General features: G+C 37.7%; 1 protein-coding gene across 1 annotated transcript; it reads left to right on the top strand.

The window, feature by feature from the left end:
• The first annotated feature begins 1832 nt into the window (after nucleotides 1-1832).
• Nucleotides 1833-15919, top strand: GATM (glycine amidinotransferase). Its single transcript, XM_062583817.1, has 9 exons — nucleotides 1833-1901; nucleotides 2319-2537; nucleotides 8171-8366; nucleotides 9577-9767; nucleotides 11102-11239; nucleotides 11506-11670; nucleotides 13513-13576; nucleotides 13694-13810; nucleotides 15807-15919. Exons 1-9 carry the CDS (start codon nucleotides 1833-1835, stop codon nucleotides 15917-15919), a joined length of 1272 nt encoding a protein of 423 aa, XP_062439801.1.
• Nucleotides 15920-16917: the final 998 nt, after the last annotated feature.

Below are 16917 nucleotides of genomic sequence, written 5' to 3'. Positions count from 1 at the left end.
CAAGGACAAAAATTAGTAACTAGAATTAAGTAGCGTCAAGAAAATTACTCTTTGAAACTTGGGAGAAGAATAAATTTTCTGATACTAGGAAAGACAGTGTCTAAAGCCATTAGGTTAGAGATGACTCCTAACAAGCTAAGATGAGTGATTCATGAAAAAGTTTTGCAGTCGTATGAAACAGGACAAGCATGTTTGGTATCATATCAACTAAAATAATTAACCTTGCTCTAAAAAATATTTAAACTTATTCACTTGATATGATGCCAAATGTCATTTTCCTCTATCTAGCTTGATAGCTAAAACCTCCAAGTTGTGAAGTATTTAAGCATTTATGTAAATATGTGAAGAGAGAAATTGCACTGTTGTGTTTCTCCTAAAAACAAGGTTATTGTTTACAAGTGCCAAAAAGGCAAAATGTCAAATGACTCATTATCTAGTGGAGTAAAGCTCACTTACTGCTGTACCTAAGGCAGGTTAAAACTGTAGCTGATTTACTGTATTCTAAGATTGTGGTTTATGTTTTAATATCCATTAGTGTTAATGATGTTTACCTTTTTCCTGCTATAGATACGTCTGCTGAGTTCATCAGAATTGCTCATGATCTCGCATATAAGTAGTATTAAGCATCGTGTGTGTCTGCAGCTGTGCCCTACTGTACTAGCACTGGATAATGAAGCATGGACTGAAGGATCAGGATTGAACATGGCTGAAGAAATGTTAGGTAAGGTATAGGCAATACGGGCAGAAACAAAAATTACTAAGTGTGAAAGAAAGATGAAGAGTCATACTACTTTAAACAAAATAATTCAGGCAAAACTAATTTTTGCTATGTTTGTTTTTCACTTTTGTACAGCAAAATTAAGCAATTTAAACGTGAACTTGTATGCATTTGAAAAATGCAGAATAATAACAAATCAGGTTCAGGAGGATATCCTAAACAAGAGTAGAATCATAGAATCATAGAAAGAGCTGGTAACAAATGAATTTCTCATTGGAGAGTGCAGTTCTGTTAAAATAGATGTAGTTTTGAAAATACTCAGTTGATTTCACCATAGTGAAATTTTGTGGGGAAAATGAAGAAGTGTGGGTCTACTAGGAGTTAGCTTTTTCAGGTTTTCATTTTTAGATGACTTTCTGTCACCCACATGCATTTTAAGAAGTCAGAATTTGAAATGAAGTGCTTGGAATTTTATTGAAACAGTACCTTGATAATTAAAAAAAATTAAAATAATTTTAAGGAGGATCACAAAATCTTTATATTGTATTCTGAAAATCTGATTTTTTAACATTTTAATTTTTTAAATTTTGGGTAAAATTGAATTGCTGTTGTCTATTACAGGTTTAATGAAGAACATGCATATTTAATGACTAAAAATAACTTAATGACGGACTTGAGTATGCCTTGTAGAGGAATTTTAAAACTGTCTGGAAATACCGTTAAGGAGACCTTTGTGGGAATGAAATCAAGGTATGTGGAAAGAAGCTGTCAGGGAGCTTTGGAGCTCCCGCCGGGCCTGTGTTCGGCGCGATGGGGCCGGGTGCGCGGACCCCCGCGCGCCGCGTGCCTGGGAGTGGGGTGCCGGGCCCTGCGGCGGGGGGGCCGCGCCGCGCCGCCCCGCACAGCTATACAAGGGCAGGCGCCTGCCACCCCCGCCGAATATGGGCTGCGCGCCGGTCCGCGCGCCCGCGCCGCCTCGGCCAATGGGCGGTGCCGGGGGCGTGGCGAGCCCCTATAAAGGCTGCGGGCGGGGCGGGGGTCCCAGTCGCGCAGCTGGTGGGGGTGGGCGCGGAGGGGTCCGGAGCTGCGCTGTCCTGACAGCGGGCGCGCGGAGATGCTGCGAGTGCGGTGCCTGCGCGGGGGGAGCCGCGGAGCCGAAGCAGCGCATTACATCGGCTCGCGGGTGGGTGCCGCGCAGACCAGCCGCCGGCCTCTGAGGGGCTAGGGGTGCACCGGCGGGAGCGGGCGTGAGGGGGTGCCCCGAGCAGCAGAGAGCGGGCGTGGGGCGGGTGCTGGCCTCTCTGGCAGGCTCACGCAGGCACCATTCTTCAGCAGTGCTGGGTTCAATGACCCCCAGTCACCATTGTCAGCCCTGTGCTCCGAAGTCACTGTTCTAAGGTGAACATAACTTTAAAAGGCAAATTGTCTTTTAAGCACATAGTGTGTTGTGAATAAATTAGAGTTACTCTAACAAACAGTGTATTACTGTTAATGCTTCAGGTTGTATGCATTGCTTTGAGGTTACTGTGTAAGGCATTTGCACAGTGAACTATTATTTTGTCATGTGTAAGGGAAGAATTATTTTTATTTTTATTTCAAGCTTGGAAGAGTCTTTACAGGATGGGTGCAGCGATCTTCCCAGAGCACCCAGGCAGCTACAGCCTCCCAGAATACCTGTGCTTCTGATGACAGTAAGGTCACTAGCCCTGTGCCTAAGGACTGTCCTGTTTGCTCATATAATGAATGGGATCCACTGGAAGAAGTCATTGTGGGAAGAGCTGAAAATGCATGCGTTCCTCCTTTTTCTGTGGAGGTTAAGGTAAAAAAAAAAACAAAAAAAACCCCACAGCCTTAAATGGGAAATAACTTAAGCATATTGTATAGATAAACTACATTTTTTTTCACAGTGCATCAAGGTGTGATGTTTGCTCACAGGGATTCTTCTGTCCAGCTGTTATTTACATTGGTGGGATTTTAGAGATTAGCAGTGTTGCTGCGACTATGCCTTTTCTTCTCACTTCTAACTGACTTGGCTGTTTTAACAGAAGTTGACAATGTGCCTCAGTAATGCAGTCCAGATGTTATCAAGCTAAGAATTGTAGCATTTGAATAGCAAATGCAGCATTGAGCTGGTGAGACTGATACAAGTTTAATTGCAGAGCTGGGGCCTGAAACTAGGTAGAATTTATCACTTAGGAAAAAGTTTTCTACTTCTCAGTCTGAGGAAGATTGACTTCTATAGCTGTGGACTAGCAGGACTATTCCTCTGTTTAAATAGGTTTAAATAGCTCACAGGTGATCTTCTGTGCTAGAGTCAATAATGTATAGAAATACCTACTCATGTTTTTTCCCAGATCTGTTATGCCTAAAAGTACAGCAGCAACCCAGAAAAATTCATATTTCTTGCCTCTCTAAAATGCTGTATTTCAGCCTTGTGTTGCTTTTTACGTATCTTTAAAGGGAATTTTGCATCAAAAACCAGAATTTTGAGTTGTTTTAAAGCAAGCAAAAACTTTCATTCTCTATTTTAAGAGTAATTATTTTAGATTGGAACTCTCAATTGATGAGCTTGATTCACATTCTGATCATGAACCTTTACCTGGGCTTTTAAGGTTCCTAGGAATATTCTTCAGTTGTCCTCTTTCAGTGTCCTGGTGTAGCTACAGCATGCTGCTGCATTGTCTAGCATCAATGGTAACATGTAATGCATGGCTAGCAAAATGAACTGGCACAATGTTTCTGCTGAACAGACCTTAGTAAAATTATAGAGATTATCTTCAGAAAACTGGCCAGAAGACCTCAGTAAAAACAAGTGAATTTCTCTATTCTGACATAGAATGTCAAGTAAAGATAGTGGGGAAAAATGCTTAACATGCCAGAAATGGTAGTTCAGATGAGGCTTTGAATGTACTGTGAAAAAGACTTTGCGTGCCCTCTCCCCTGCTTGCTTACCTTTATATTTTGTCTTTAGAATTTGGGACATGATTCTTGGCAAAAGTATTTGGAGGAGTTTGAATGAATTACTGCAGCTTGGTAGTGCTAATCCCTCTTTATTAAAAAAAATTTGATTTATATTTGAACGTTTGAGATGATGGTCCCAGTGAGCTCAAAAAACCTTTGCCACTGACTTCATTATGACTTGGATTTACTCCTTGAAAGCTGAAGCTTAGTTACCAGCCTCTGTGGCATACTGTTTCAGAACCTTCAAAGATATTCTAGCAGTTTGAGAGAAGGGAGCTAATCACGATATGCATTTACAATATAAAAACATGTACTTGCATTTGTGTACTTGAAAATGGTGTAATGACTATCTAGAAAAAGCTATTAGATTTAAAAAAAAACCCCTCCTATCCAGTTTTGTTACTTTGTAGCATCACATGGGGCAAAATCTGTTTCCAGATAGCTGCCAAAGACTACCTTAATGCTAGTAAAACTATTCTTTGGAATGTTTAACTTGCTAAAGTGTAACTTACTGTACAGTTAACCTTGCTCTAGTGCCTCTCTAAGCCTGAGCTAATCAAATGAAGCTCAGAACTTCACTTTCTATTATTATAGAGCTCAATAAGGAATGTCAAAGTATAGTATTTCCTCTGTAATTCAAAGACCTACAGTTTGTGAATAAAGCAAACTTTACATTTAACTTTCCTTTATGTACACTGCATATAAAAATTCATTGAACTGAAAAATTCATTGGCCACAACAGGTAGTAAAGTGTGCCAGCTGAGATTTGTTTTCCTCTAGTTTTCTGTGCTTTTGTCTTAACTAAATTATGCTGTAGAAACTGCCACAGTAATTCTGTCTAGGAGCATATCTGAATGTCTGAGCAGTACTCTAAATTCTATCTTGACAATACTGAGAAATATTCATAGATTTAAATATTGTTAGAATCTCTGCAACCTCACTGAAAGGTAGGGGAGTGTGTCCATGTGCACATGTGTTTATGTTGCTCCAGTGTAATATAATGGCTAGCCCAGAGGTGGGATGCAAATAATGCAATTCCTTGTTACTTTGCCTGTAAGTGGCAATATTATGGTTGATACGTATTACATACCTTCTAGCTAATATGAATGAGGGTCACTAGTCATAAACAGCAGTTGAAATCTAACAAATTTAAGTTGTGTGAGGAAAAATTGAGGCTTTGGACCTAGAACGCTTTGGAAAGTACATCTCAGATTATAACACTGCTTTGGTAAACATTTGCTCTAAAGTACTTTTATACTTCAAAATTGTGTGTTTACTTATAAAATATTTAAGGTGTGTGGGGTATGGTTGCATTCAGTGTTCTACTTTGAGACATGCTTTTGGCACACAGTTAAGGCTGTTACCTATAAATGATGTGCTTAGCATAAGAAAGAAAATGAATGAGTTGAATATGGAGCCCTACCTATCTGATGAATATTAATGAGCTGATACTTGTTGGCTACTGTGTTGCATATCTTTCAGGGAACTTGAAATGGTGTATATAGGTTATATACTGATGGGAAAAAATGGTAAATGGAAACCAGAAGGTTAATGTTATGTTAATTGGGAAGATGCCTTTTTTGAGTTAGCATGTTGCTCAAACTTAGTCTTACAGTTCAGATGTATTCTTCTGAAACAGCTGGCACTTAGTCAAACAGTTGAGCTTTATGGCTTTGTACTTTGCAATGTTTTGCAGTTATTTTGTGAATAATATTGTGAATACATTTTTGATGAAGAATTATTATTACCCTGGTTGGCTATTATATTTTGGGTGAAAAGCTGGGGTTCCACTATTGAATTAGGCAAAAAAGCACTTTGATATGCTTCAGTATTAAATTTTGTAACTGTCATAACTAACTTGAAGGTAAATCTAGAGAGCATTAATATTGTACCACATGGTACTAGGTATGATTCTTTTCAAACAGTATTCCTTTATTCACCATAACAAATGTTTAAAAAATAATAATTATAAGGAGTAATTCTGCTTCTTCCTTATTAAAAACATTTTTTACAGTATTTTCTTAAATTTCTTAAAAACAACTTTTCTTAAATACTACTCCAGTTTCTCAGGTACAAGGAGAATCTCAGTGTAGATTGTAAGATGCATTGAGAAGATTATTTAACTCTTTTGTGTCCTAGCCAGAAATACTTTGGAAGTATATGATCATGGGGGTCTGAAATCTCAACCCTGAATTTAGTATGAAATAATGTCCTGGCCATGTACCCTTTTCCCTGCTATTCAGAAAGCGGGGATCATGAGTGGTGTTATCCTTACTCTGTCTTAAGCTACTTTTCTAGCTAGATTTTTGTCATCAGCTTAGTGTATCACTACTGTATTCCAGGTTTGAAAAAGATTGGTAGTAGAGGACACCTGGTAAAAAGGAGAGCAGCACCTCTTAGGTGTTAATAGGATGCAAATATGTTATGGGTAGTTCTGGAAATAACTCCTTAGGACAAATTTGTCTCATTAGCAGAGCAGGATTCCATAGCAATGGTAGACACTCATGTGATCTGCATGTGACTTCTGAACAGCTGACAAGTCTCAGAGGTGATCAAATTACCCAAGATCTTGCTTGGAGAAAAAGAATGAATTCCTCAGGAATGGTGGACAAAGCTTCAGTACTGAAGGAGCAGGATGGCCGTGTTAAGATATTTGCCTGAGCAAACATGAGGGAAAATGCTCAGAAGTAGCAGAGAATGCAGTGAATAGGCTGAGCTGTTAAAGGAAATCAGACATGCTTTCAAATAAATTGTCTTGCCTGCTGGAGCACGAAGGGAACACTTCCAGATTGTGTCTGTTCGGCACATTCCTTTTCTGAAGTGAGTAAGGACTGTAGCAGCAGGAGACATCTCATCTTCAAGAAGGCAGGTTCTCCGGAATCCCTTGACTGTTTTCCTTGTGTCAAGTGACCAGGTCTCTGTCTGGCAGTGGAGAAGACCTGGTCCCTTGTTCTCCTAATCCCTTTTGCTATTGTTCCAAAGGGCTCCATACACATCTGTTTCTCTGTCATGTTAGTGTTGGCAGAAACCCATCAAAGCTGCAGGTTTCACAGCTTACAAATATGAATTAACAGCATTCACAGATGTGCTAAACAGATGCAGCTTCATTTGTTTTGATTAAACCATGAGTGCTTGGATACAATTTTGAATTAGTTTTTAATTTCAGAAGACTATCACAGGATTTTAGGAGCAGAGGATTTAGGCGTGTGTTATTGTTGTTTTAATCCAACCCTGGCAGATGAATCACATTTATTCTAGGCTTTATTTATCTGAGGTATGGCCACTTCTAGCCAACAGGGTGTATAAGTCATCAGTACTTGGGATAGCTTTAGAATCTCTGATGTCACTGCTGTGTGATGATACTGAAGTAAGATTATCAGATCATCACTGCAGACATGGCTTTTGGATACTTAAGATCAAGATTGTTTTCTTAAATTTGTCTGCTAGTCTTATTAGGCAGCAGAATATATAGGGTTTGGAATGTGTTTGATGTGCTTGTATAGGTCTAGTGTAATGAGCAAATCTTTCCTGGACACTCAGCAATATTAGGCAGTGAATATTAACAGAAGTGTAATTGGAAGATGTTTGTTTAGCTTCTCTTCTCTCCCCCCTTCCCCATCTGTGGTTTGATTAAAAATAAGACTTTCTGTAAGGCTATGACTAAGAGAGGGAAAGAGATTGTTAAAGAGAGTGTTTATGACATTACTTATGATAGCATTTACATCAATAAAAACAAGTGATAGGATAAGCTATCAATCTATCCAAAAATATGAGGAAATGAAGTACCCTAAAAATGCTATCTGAAAAGTCAAAACACTGAATTTCCAAATGGAATGAAATGTATGTTTCTCCACATTCCAGGGGAATTCATCCCCCGCTTCTGCTTCCTGCTGCTCATAGGAGGACCTTTTTCTTGGGCATCATGCCACCTGTACTGACAGTCAGTAGTACTGAAACTTTCTTCTAGTTGTCCGAGTCTTCCCAGTACATGCAACTGAAACTTCACTCTATTACTATGTGTAAGCATTTATGAAGACACCAACAATTCAGAACAAGACTAATACTGGTGGGTTTTTTTACAAGTTTAATAACTGAAACATGCACATAAAACAGCTGAGGAAAACCTTGCCAGTGGTAAAAATGAATATTGGTAATAAAGACAGAAAATTAAAGACAGAGTGCTGCTAGGCTAGGAATTCTCAACCAGGAGTTGGCAGCATTTATCTGAAGTCTTGAAGCTTCTCCCTTTACTCTGTTTCCAGGTCCTTGATATGACAAGGATTTGCAGGACTTTAACAGTTCTTAGTGTCTCTTCAAAGGAACAGATGCAAGGCACTGGGGCATGTGAGGGTGATAACTGCCTACGGTACAATGTGGAATCAATCAAATAGAATGACAAACTTCAAGTATCAAAAATTGTCATGCATATATTTCACTGTATAAAGAATAAGCATCAGTTATTTTAATCGCTTACCTGTCTTTTTCTTTTAGGCCAACACGTATGAGAAGTATTGGGGATTTTATCAGAAATTTGGAGGCCAGAGCTTCCCCAAAGAACATTTAAAAAAAGCTATTGCTGAAATTGAAGAAATGTGCAATATCTTGAAAAGAGAAGGTATAATTGTCAAGAGGCCTGATCCAATTGACTGGTCTGTCAAATATAAAACTCCTGATTTTGAGTCTACAGGTAAATGTTCTTCTGTTGTTAGAAGCCTTATAGCCTGTTTTGATCTCATTTTGGAGATCATGTAGTCTAACTTCCTGCTTGGAGCAGGGCTCTTGCCAGTGCTAGATCAGGTCAGACATGGCTTTGTGTAGTTGTGGTGTGGAGAATCTCCAGGGATTCCACCTCTCCTGGTGAGCTGTTCCAATGTTGCACAAACTTCCTCATGAAAGACTTTTTCCTAATACTTAACCTGAATCTCTCACACTACCATTTGTTGCCATTGTAATATTGCCACTGCCACTATGAAGAAGTGTTTCACTCTCGTATTTAATTGCCCTTCAAGTACTTATAGACTGCTCTTACTTTGCCCTGTCTTTGCTGCATAAAATAAGCTCTCCCCATAGGTCATGTGCTCTAAGGCGTCTGATTGTGTCTATAGCCCTGTTTTGGATCCTACAGTTTCTCAAGATCCCTCTTAAACTGGGGAGGCCTAAAATTGGACGCATATTCCAGAATGGGCCTCGTTAGGTCTGAACGTCCTGCCCTTGCTAGCCACATTCCTCCTGAAATAGCACAAGATGTAGCTTGCTTTATTTGCAATGAGAGCATACTGGCTAATACTCATCTTGGCGTCAGGTGTAGTCTCCAGGTTCTTTTCACGTGTCAAATGTGTTCTTAAGTTGGTTTGCAATGCCAGAATTTGTGTTTGGTACAGGCCAAATAGTGATTATGAAAAGTCTTAGCAATGTAATAAAAGTGGTTGATACAAGTATGTGATTGTTCTAATGTGGCTGCTTCCTACACAGGTCCTGTGCTACATCAAACTCCTCTCTGCTCTTACCTTTTAAGAGGATAGTGTACAAGGAAATTGGGTCCTTTGGCAAAACCCTCTATCAATTACCTTACTCAAAAGCCACTTATAAGTGTTTGTCTATTTAATTTCCATTAACTAAGTTACAAAATGAAAAATAGATTGTGAATGGCTTTTATCTATAAAACTTGTTACAATTAAGGCTTTGCAGTAAAATGTTGCAAGGGATTTTAAAGGGATAATGTCACTTGGAAACGTTATGGAAGAATGTGAGTAGGGACTTCAGATTATAGACTGGCTTCCTGATTTTTGTAAAGATGCTCTTTGCCAATCTTTTGGATAGAAGCAATGGTAGAAGTTAGGGTGAAAACTGAATAGCTAAAGAGCTGTCTTGTAGGTTAATGGCTTTTTTATTTTCAGGTATGTATGCTGCCATGCCAAGAGACATCCTGTTGGTGGTGGGAAATGAAATTATTGAAGCTCCTATGGCTTGGCGTGCTCGTTTCTTTGAGTACAGAGCATATAGGCAACTAATCAAAGAGTATTTCAACTGTGGTGCTAAGTGGACAACTGCACCCAAACCCACAATGGCAGATGAACTCTATGATCAGGTAACTGCTGTCATTTTGCTTCAGAACTTCAGTTCTGGTTTCACAGGACTTTATTGGTAGTTTTGGTGTTTTGGTTTTTGGTCTGATGTTTTGGTTTCACAAAACTTAAAGAAAAATTAAATACTTTTTTTTTTTTTAATACTGCTTGCAAGCATTTTGTAGCAGAATTAAGCTTAGTGTGTACTAGTAGGGAATAAGAAACAGAAAGTTCTACCTGTTCAATTCAAGTCTGCTTGGAATTATTTTGATTACTGGTTCTAATTTAGTATTACTACAGAGGAAAGACCACTAGAAGGATGACAAAGATTACGTTAAAGAAATACATTCCCAGAGAATGTCCATATGTCCTGAGTTTATCAGGGAAGTGGGAGAGAGTGCATCTCTTCCACAGAAAAGACCTCAAAATTCTTACTCTGTTTGATCAATTAGTGTGTTTGAAGCTACTTAAAAAGTGAATAGATCCACTCAAAGATGTTTACCTTCAGAGAATACTTGGGAAGAAAGGAAAAAAGTAACTTCTTTTCTTTCAGATTTTTGTAACAATTCACTTTTGATTCAGACAAATTTGGTAGTTCTCTACAGGCCCACTAGTGCATTAGGTCGGGGTAAAGGCCCTTCATCTACAATAAAGTGTAATAAGATTGGTTGTGGAATGTTTATAACTGTTTAGGAACAGGTTCTCAATGGTGTAAGAAAGGCTCTTGTTCAATGAAATTACCTTAGCGCAAGGTAAGCATTAGATAAACTTTTAGAGCTTATTCCAAAGCATGCTTGCTCACCTGGTAGCTTTTATGCTGTTTGTTCCACCCCATTTGTTCTTAATTGCATCATTTTATACTAAAATGTGTTTATATTCCTGAAGATCTTCATTCTAGGTTAAAGTACTGCTCCATTCCAAAAAATGTGGAAAGTACAGAGTCCACTTTTGTTAGGAAATAGTTTGCATACTGTTGTTTACTGTCACTATGCTGTAATTTGTTCGACTGATAGGTATACAGGGGTTTTTGTTAAACTTCTACATAACTTGGTTGGTAATGAATACTTTTAGTCTAGAGGCCAGAATACTGCAGAGACAGTTGTTGTGAAGAGAAATTGACTTCTTCAGAGTTACTGTTGTCTCTTACATCATCACTAATTCTTGAATGTACTTTACTTATTTGAACTTCTACATTTTTTTTTTTATTCTAGAAACAAGAAAATGAAGCCAACTTCAAGGAATATACCAGCTATCAACATAAAATTATTTTCTTAATTTCAACATGTTCTGTAGTAGCAATTAGTTTGAAAATTTTCCATAACTCAACCAACCTAAAGCTGTCTCTTTTTATGACTAGGATTATCCCATTTGCTCTGTTGAAGACAGACATAAACTAGCTGCTCAGGGGAAATTTGTAACTACTGAATTTGAGCCATGCTTTGATGCTGCTGACTTCATTAGAGCTGGAAGAGATATCTTTGTACAAAGGAGTCAGGTAGACAAAGATTTCTTGCAACAATTTTGGTATCCGCCTTGCAGTGTTTTTTGTGTTCTTAAATTCCTGATCAACATTAAAATGTTAGTGTTGACACCAAAAGTTATTCATAGAAAGTCTGACATACAGGGTGAAAATATCTTACAACTAAGAAGTTAACTAAAGGCACAAACATTTAGTATTTTGAGTTTAAATATTTTCTTAGTAATTTAAGCCAAGTTTAGATGCCCTTCATATTCTAGCAAAAAAATTTTTTTTTTCTTTAGGTTACCAATTACATGGGCATTGAATGGATGAAGCGACACCTTGCACCAGACTACAGAGTGCATGTGGTATCCTTTAAGGATCCTAACCCTATGCACATTGATGCCACATTTAACATCATTGGACCTGGTGTTGTGCTGTCTAACCCAGATCGTCCCTGCCATCAGGTGAAGTTGTAACAAAGGCGGAAGTAACTATAGTGTTTTGTATTTAAAAATGACTTGACTGGAGTAGGTCTCAGTTGGACAATTGCTAATCCATTAAGTTTTTCATATACACCTGAATAATACTAAACTACGGTATTTAGGCAGCACTCAGACATGGGTTCAGGAATTTGTATCTATATTTGCATCTCTACTCTGATAGAACTTTTTCAGCAGTGAATGACCAGTGCTCTCCCCATTTTCTACTGCTGCTCCTGGCTCTCCTATAGTAAGGCTAAGTGGAAGTATCTAATGTGTTTCTATATACATAGTCCAAACACAATGGAAGTGATCTATTTTATTAGACTTGTAGCATCAAAGCAAGTATATAGAACAGACAACTTCTAACCCTTTCACTACTTAAATATTATTTGTATCCAAAGAGAAATTGGGGATTTTCTGCTGTTCAGATGAATAATTTTTCCCTTTATTTTACTTTATTTTTGGAAGCCTTTACTTCAGCATCATTAACTGTACCAATGGCAAGAATCTGGTAGTGGCTCATATATTCAGCTTTGAATAATTGAATGAGAAATCTTTTCTGAAGAGTAGAAAAGAGGTGATCTGGTTCAGAGTGTAAAACTGACTACCTCACTCTGAGAAAAAGCTCATGCTTCTAAATAGTGTAAGATTAGAAAGCCTTGCAAGGAGAAAGGACTCACCTTGTGTTGCAGATACGTTACCTATGTTTTACCAGTGTTAAGAATTTTGATTAGGATCTTAATTTTTTCCAGGAGCTGTGCAACCACATGGTAATAACTGTGATAATACTGAATCAGTGAGGATAGAGCTGTGTGCAGTGGAGATAAAAGAAACATGCACCACATAGCTTTTTAAAATACTATTAATTTCTTCCAGCAAGTGGCCTCAGTGCAAATGGTCACATCAATTGCCACCTCTTGTGATGACAACTATGAGAATGTTTTAAAAACAACTGTAGTCTTTCCCTCCACTTTTTCCTTTCCCTGTTTTCATAATCTTGAGTAGTTTTTATTTATGAAAACTGTCACATATGTAGATATTAGAGTCCTGAAGCCTTGTTTCATAAAAACTGATTTGGCAGTTTTGGATGACTAGGAAATGGGGGGGAAGTGTAGGTGAAAGGGGGCCTTTCATAAAATACTTGCAGCCCATGTTGTTTTTTCAGAAGTGTAGCCCCTCTTGTGGTAACGCTTGAAAGAAGATTCCTTCCAAGTATTCAAAAGGCAGAAGCCATTTTTTGCTAGCCAAATTGTTCTCCTCTTATTTTTAACTTTGTGTAATTTCTAATAAATAGATAGAAAAGATTATTCCCTGGGATGCATATATTTGTTCCGTTTATTTTATAAGTTACATACTCTGTGATGCAAAATAATTGTTTTTACATGGTATTTTTGTTTCTGCAAATGGTGATATAATTCACAGCATCAATGGTTTGTAGAGTCATATGTAAGGAAAAATACTAAAAATACAGAATTTAATACTACTATGTTGTTACTAGTTTTACTTGACAGGATTTTGGCAGGAACTTGCTTTTGTTACCTATTACTTAACATGTTTTCTTTCTTTCTTTCTTTTTTTTTTAACAACCAAAAAAGACCCCTCGATAGAAACAAATGCTAGTGGAATGCAAAGCCTGAAAATGTTTTCAAAAGATATTTGTCTGAAAACTAGATTTGTAGATGGTATTTGAATGAGGGAAGGAGCAGTGAACTGTGGAAAGGGGATGCTGTGTATTTTGAAGTATCCTGAGAATGTCGTATAGGTTGGAAGTAATGTGGTACTTCTAAGACTCCTGTTTAGAATATAATTAAATTGCTCTTACAGATAGAACTTTTCAAGAAAGCGGGCTGGACCGTGATTCATCCCCCAGTGCCGCTCATCCCAGATGGTATGTTGAGTTCACTGTTTTCTGGGAATTCTAAGAGAATTTTTAGGAGTATTTTTATGAGGCAATGTTGTTACAAAATGTACAGCCATTCTAGCAAGTTCGTTTTAATGTGTTTAGACCACCCACTGTGGATGTCTTCTAAATGGCTCTCCATGAATGTCTTAATGCTGGATGAAAAACGTGTGATGGTGGATGCTAATGAGACATCAATTCAGAAGATGTTTGAAAATCTGGGTATGTTAGCTCTTAACATACTTAAAACTAAATGATCTTTATCTTGTATGCCTATCAGGATGAACAGAGGGTTCACTCCTAGTAGTCAAAGCAGTCAGTACTGGAGAAAGTATTCAAACTATTGGATTAACAAGTAAGAATCATTTAGTGAATTCTTTTCCGAGTACTTCAGTCATGAATGTGACTACTTAATGTCATCTGCCCCCTACAGCTTTCAAGAAATGAAGGGTATTGTAGCAGCTACTGCTAATGTGATTTTGAATGAGCTCTTTTAATATAGAACTTACTGTGTGTTCAGTTGGGAGATTAAAGTCGGTCTAAGAGAATGAGCGCACACATGGTTGAATGATGTAGAGCTGTGTGTTCCTCATGGCTGAAATGCTTTCAGATTTTCTAGTTTCAAATTTTTTTTGCATTTTTAACTGTCAGACCACTTGACCGACATTTCAGTGCATTTACAGAGAATCTCTCTGCTGTGAGAGGTGTAACTCCATGGTAGGACAAAATTTCTTTGGCAAGAGCTTAGATATACAGTGTCAGGATAACTAATTGCATAAAGTTCTAAAAGTCACAGAGTGACTGTGTACAGTTAATTGCAAAGACAAATAAAAGATTTCAAAACCTATTGGAAGTCATTCGGTTAATACAGCTGCTTTTATCATGCTGGAGTGCAAGGATGCAGATGGCTTTACTTGTGGCTCATAGTGAGTTAATGAGTCCCAGGGTAGCGAGACTACTTGGTGCTACAGCCAGTTGTCTCTCACATCAAGGTAAGCACATAGCGGTGCAAAAGTTGACAGAGTAGTGAGACTGGTAGAGAGATGACTAAAAGCTAAGGAGAATGAGGGAGCATTGTTTTGAAGAGTAAGAGATGATAAATCCCAGTAGCAGATCTCTTTTTGAAGGGAGTGACAAATGATGGGAAGGAGAAAATGAACCAGAGATGGAAGACAGCAACTTTGAACCTAAAGGGCTAGTGCTATGGAGGAATGGGCTTATTGAAGCTTCCCCCAAATCTGAGCCAGATCACAGGTGGAAACTATGAAATCTAATGCTTTAATCTGCTCTCTTAATGACTGGCTGTACAATCTTTCATGAATCACTTAGCTTTTCAGTCTTAAGTAGTTTTATTTCTCTACATTACCAAGGAGCTGAGGATTTATAAGTACTTTAAAATGCTTAGGAAGTTAGGCTTTTAATGCCAGTCATGACACATCCTTCACATGTGAACTTCACAGTCTGTGTGGCCACATTCTGAACAATTTCCTGTAGTCAGTGAGTTCCTATTTACTGGGAATGAAGGCATTGCTGACCTATGTGAAGGTTTCTACTGAGCTGCTCCAGAGCTGTTGAAAGCACCAAGAAACAAAAAGGTAGACTTCATAACATAAAACTCTTCTGATGCTAGTCTGTCTGTCAGGGTTCTGTATGAGCCGCAGTTGAGACATTAGAGCTGAAAAGAAGTGGGAGGAAGCCTAACTTGTACCTAGGTAGCAAATATAACAGCCCTTTCTGGTGTCTGAGAAAGAACTGAGCCCTAAACTCTTTCAAATGCTGTTTTTCTTTTCTTTTTCTTTTTTTTTTAAAGCACTTGAAAGAGTCATTGAGTATCTGAACTCTAAATACTCACACAGATATTTATATAAATGTGCCCTGATCATGTGTTTTATCAGCAGTTTGGCTGATTCTTCATTTAGCTACAGCAAAGACCTTTTTTCATTATTTGTATTTATTTTAGACCAGCACATCAGAACACATCAAACAGTGTCTGAAACACGGCCATATTCCTGAGGGTATGGATGGAATAAATAAGTAGGCCATCTTTCAGTTTGTTCTTTGCCTAGAATTTGAAGAAAATCTTACCAAATGGATAGAAAATTTCTGTACTCGCTTCAAGCCATATGATCTACTAAAGCATTATCTAAAGTTCTGAGCAAAGCCTACCACACAAACTTGAGATTTCAATTTTAAAGTATGCAATGTGTGTTTCTTGCAGGCATTTCTACAATTAAAGTGAGTATTCGCCATGCCAATTCCTTGGGAGGTGGTTTCCATTGCTGGACATGTGATATCCGCCGCCGTGGTACACTGCAGTCTTATTTTGACTAGTAATTGGCCAGCTAGGCAGCAGTGGTTTAACTTCTAAAATAAGCATAGGAAATTATTAATTTCACTTTTTTTTTTTTTTTTTTGTTAGAAACAACTGCATGAGCTCTAGTGCTTGATCAGTGATGTCCTTACAGTGGTTCGGCGAATGATTTACTTACCTACTCTTTGCCTTAAGCAGTATAATTGAATCTACTTCCATCTGCAGTACAGGTTTTCTGGCTGGCTTTTTGAAAAAACATCTTTTATTTGTGAAGCCTTTTCATTGGCTTTTGAATGTGAAAACTTGACAAGATAGCTAAAGGCTCTTGCTAGAATAGCATGGCCACTAATATTAGACATCTACCTCTGTCTAGTACTCTATCAAAAAGGCAGCTTAATGTTAACTTCAGTTAACATTTATTTCTTTTAGTCAGTTTATTTTTCGTATATATTACTGTTAATACGGATGTAACTGTACAGATCTCTTGTGGAACCAAGTAATTTTATAACGCTTTTAATGTTGGGCTATGCAGATACTGTGTGGTCTAATAACTTAAAAAACATTATATTCACTTACTTGCCATATCCCTTTTATGTTTTCCTTTTCCTCTTCTGACACATTTGTCATGCATCACTGAACACTTTTTATATTGCTTTTTATATTGCTGAAATTAGTTTTTATTTAACTTTAAAAGTGTACAAATGATAGCTAATATGCTGAATCTACAGGCTTCAGTTTGTGTTTACATACAACTGTTTAAAAAACAAACCTACAACCCCCACCTCTTTCTCAAAACCTTTAAACTGTGGAAGATACAAAAAGATGTATCAAAAATATACCAGATGCTGTGAAAGAATTTTCATATTGATTACTGGGTATGTACTTTTTATGTTAATAAACATTTTTGCATTCTGTTTGTGTTGCCTTCTTCTAGAAATGATTAATTGTGAAATATCTGATCAGGATGGTATTTTTCTGTAAAATACCTAACATAGGCATTTGAGTACTGCAAGAACTT

The sequence above is a fragment of the Rhea pennata genome, chromosome 10, assembly GCF_028389875.1.
Source record: "Rhea pennata isolate bPtePen1 chromosome 10, bPtePen1.pri, whole genome shotgun sequence".
In the NCBI taxonomy this organism is placed as follows: Eukaryota; Metazoa; Chordata; class Aves; order Rheiformes; family Rheidae; genus Rhea; species Rhea pennata.
This window is presented reverse-complemented; position numbering and strand designations above follow the sequence as displayed.

Coding starts and splice junctions, on each gene's coding strand:
- GATM (XM_062583817.1), top strand. CDS start 1,833: ATGCTGCGAGTGCGGTGCCTGCGCGGGGGGAGCCGCGGAGCCGAAGCA. Junction 1,902..2,318: donor CGCATTACATCGGCTCGCGG/GTGGGTGCCGCG, acceptor TTTTATTTCAAG/CTTGGAAGAGTCTTTACAGG. Junction 13,577..13,693: donor AGTGCCGCTCATCCCAGATG/GTATGTTGAGTT, acceptor TAATGTGTTTAG/ACCACCCACTGTGGATGTCT.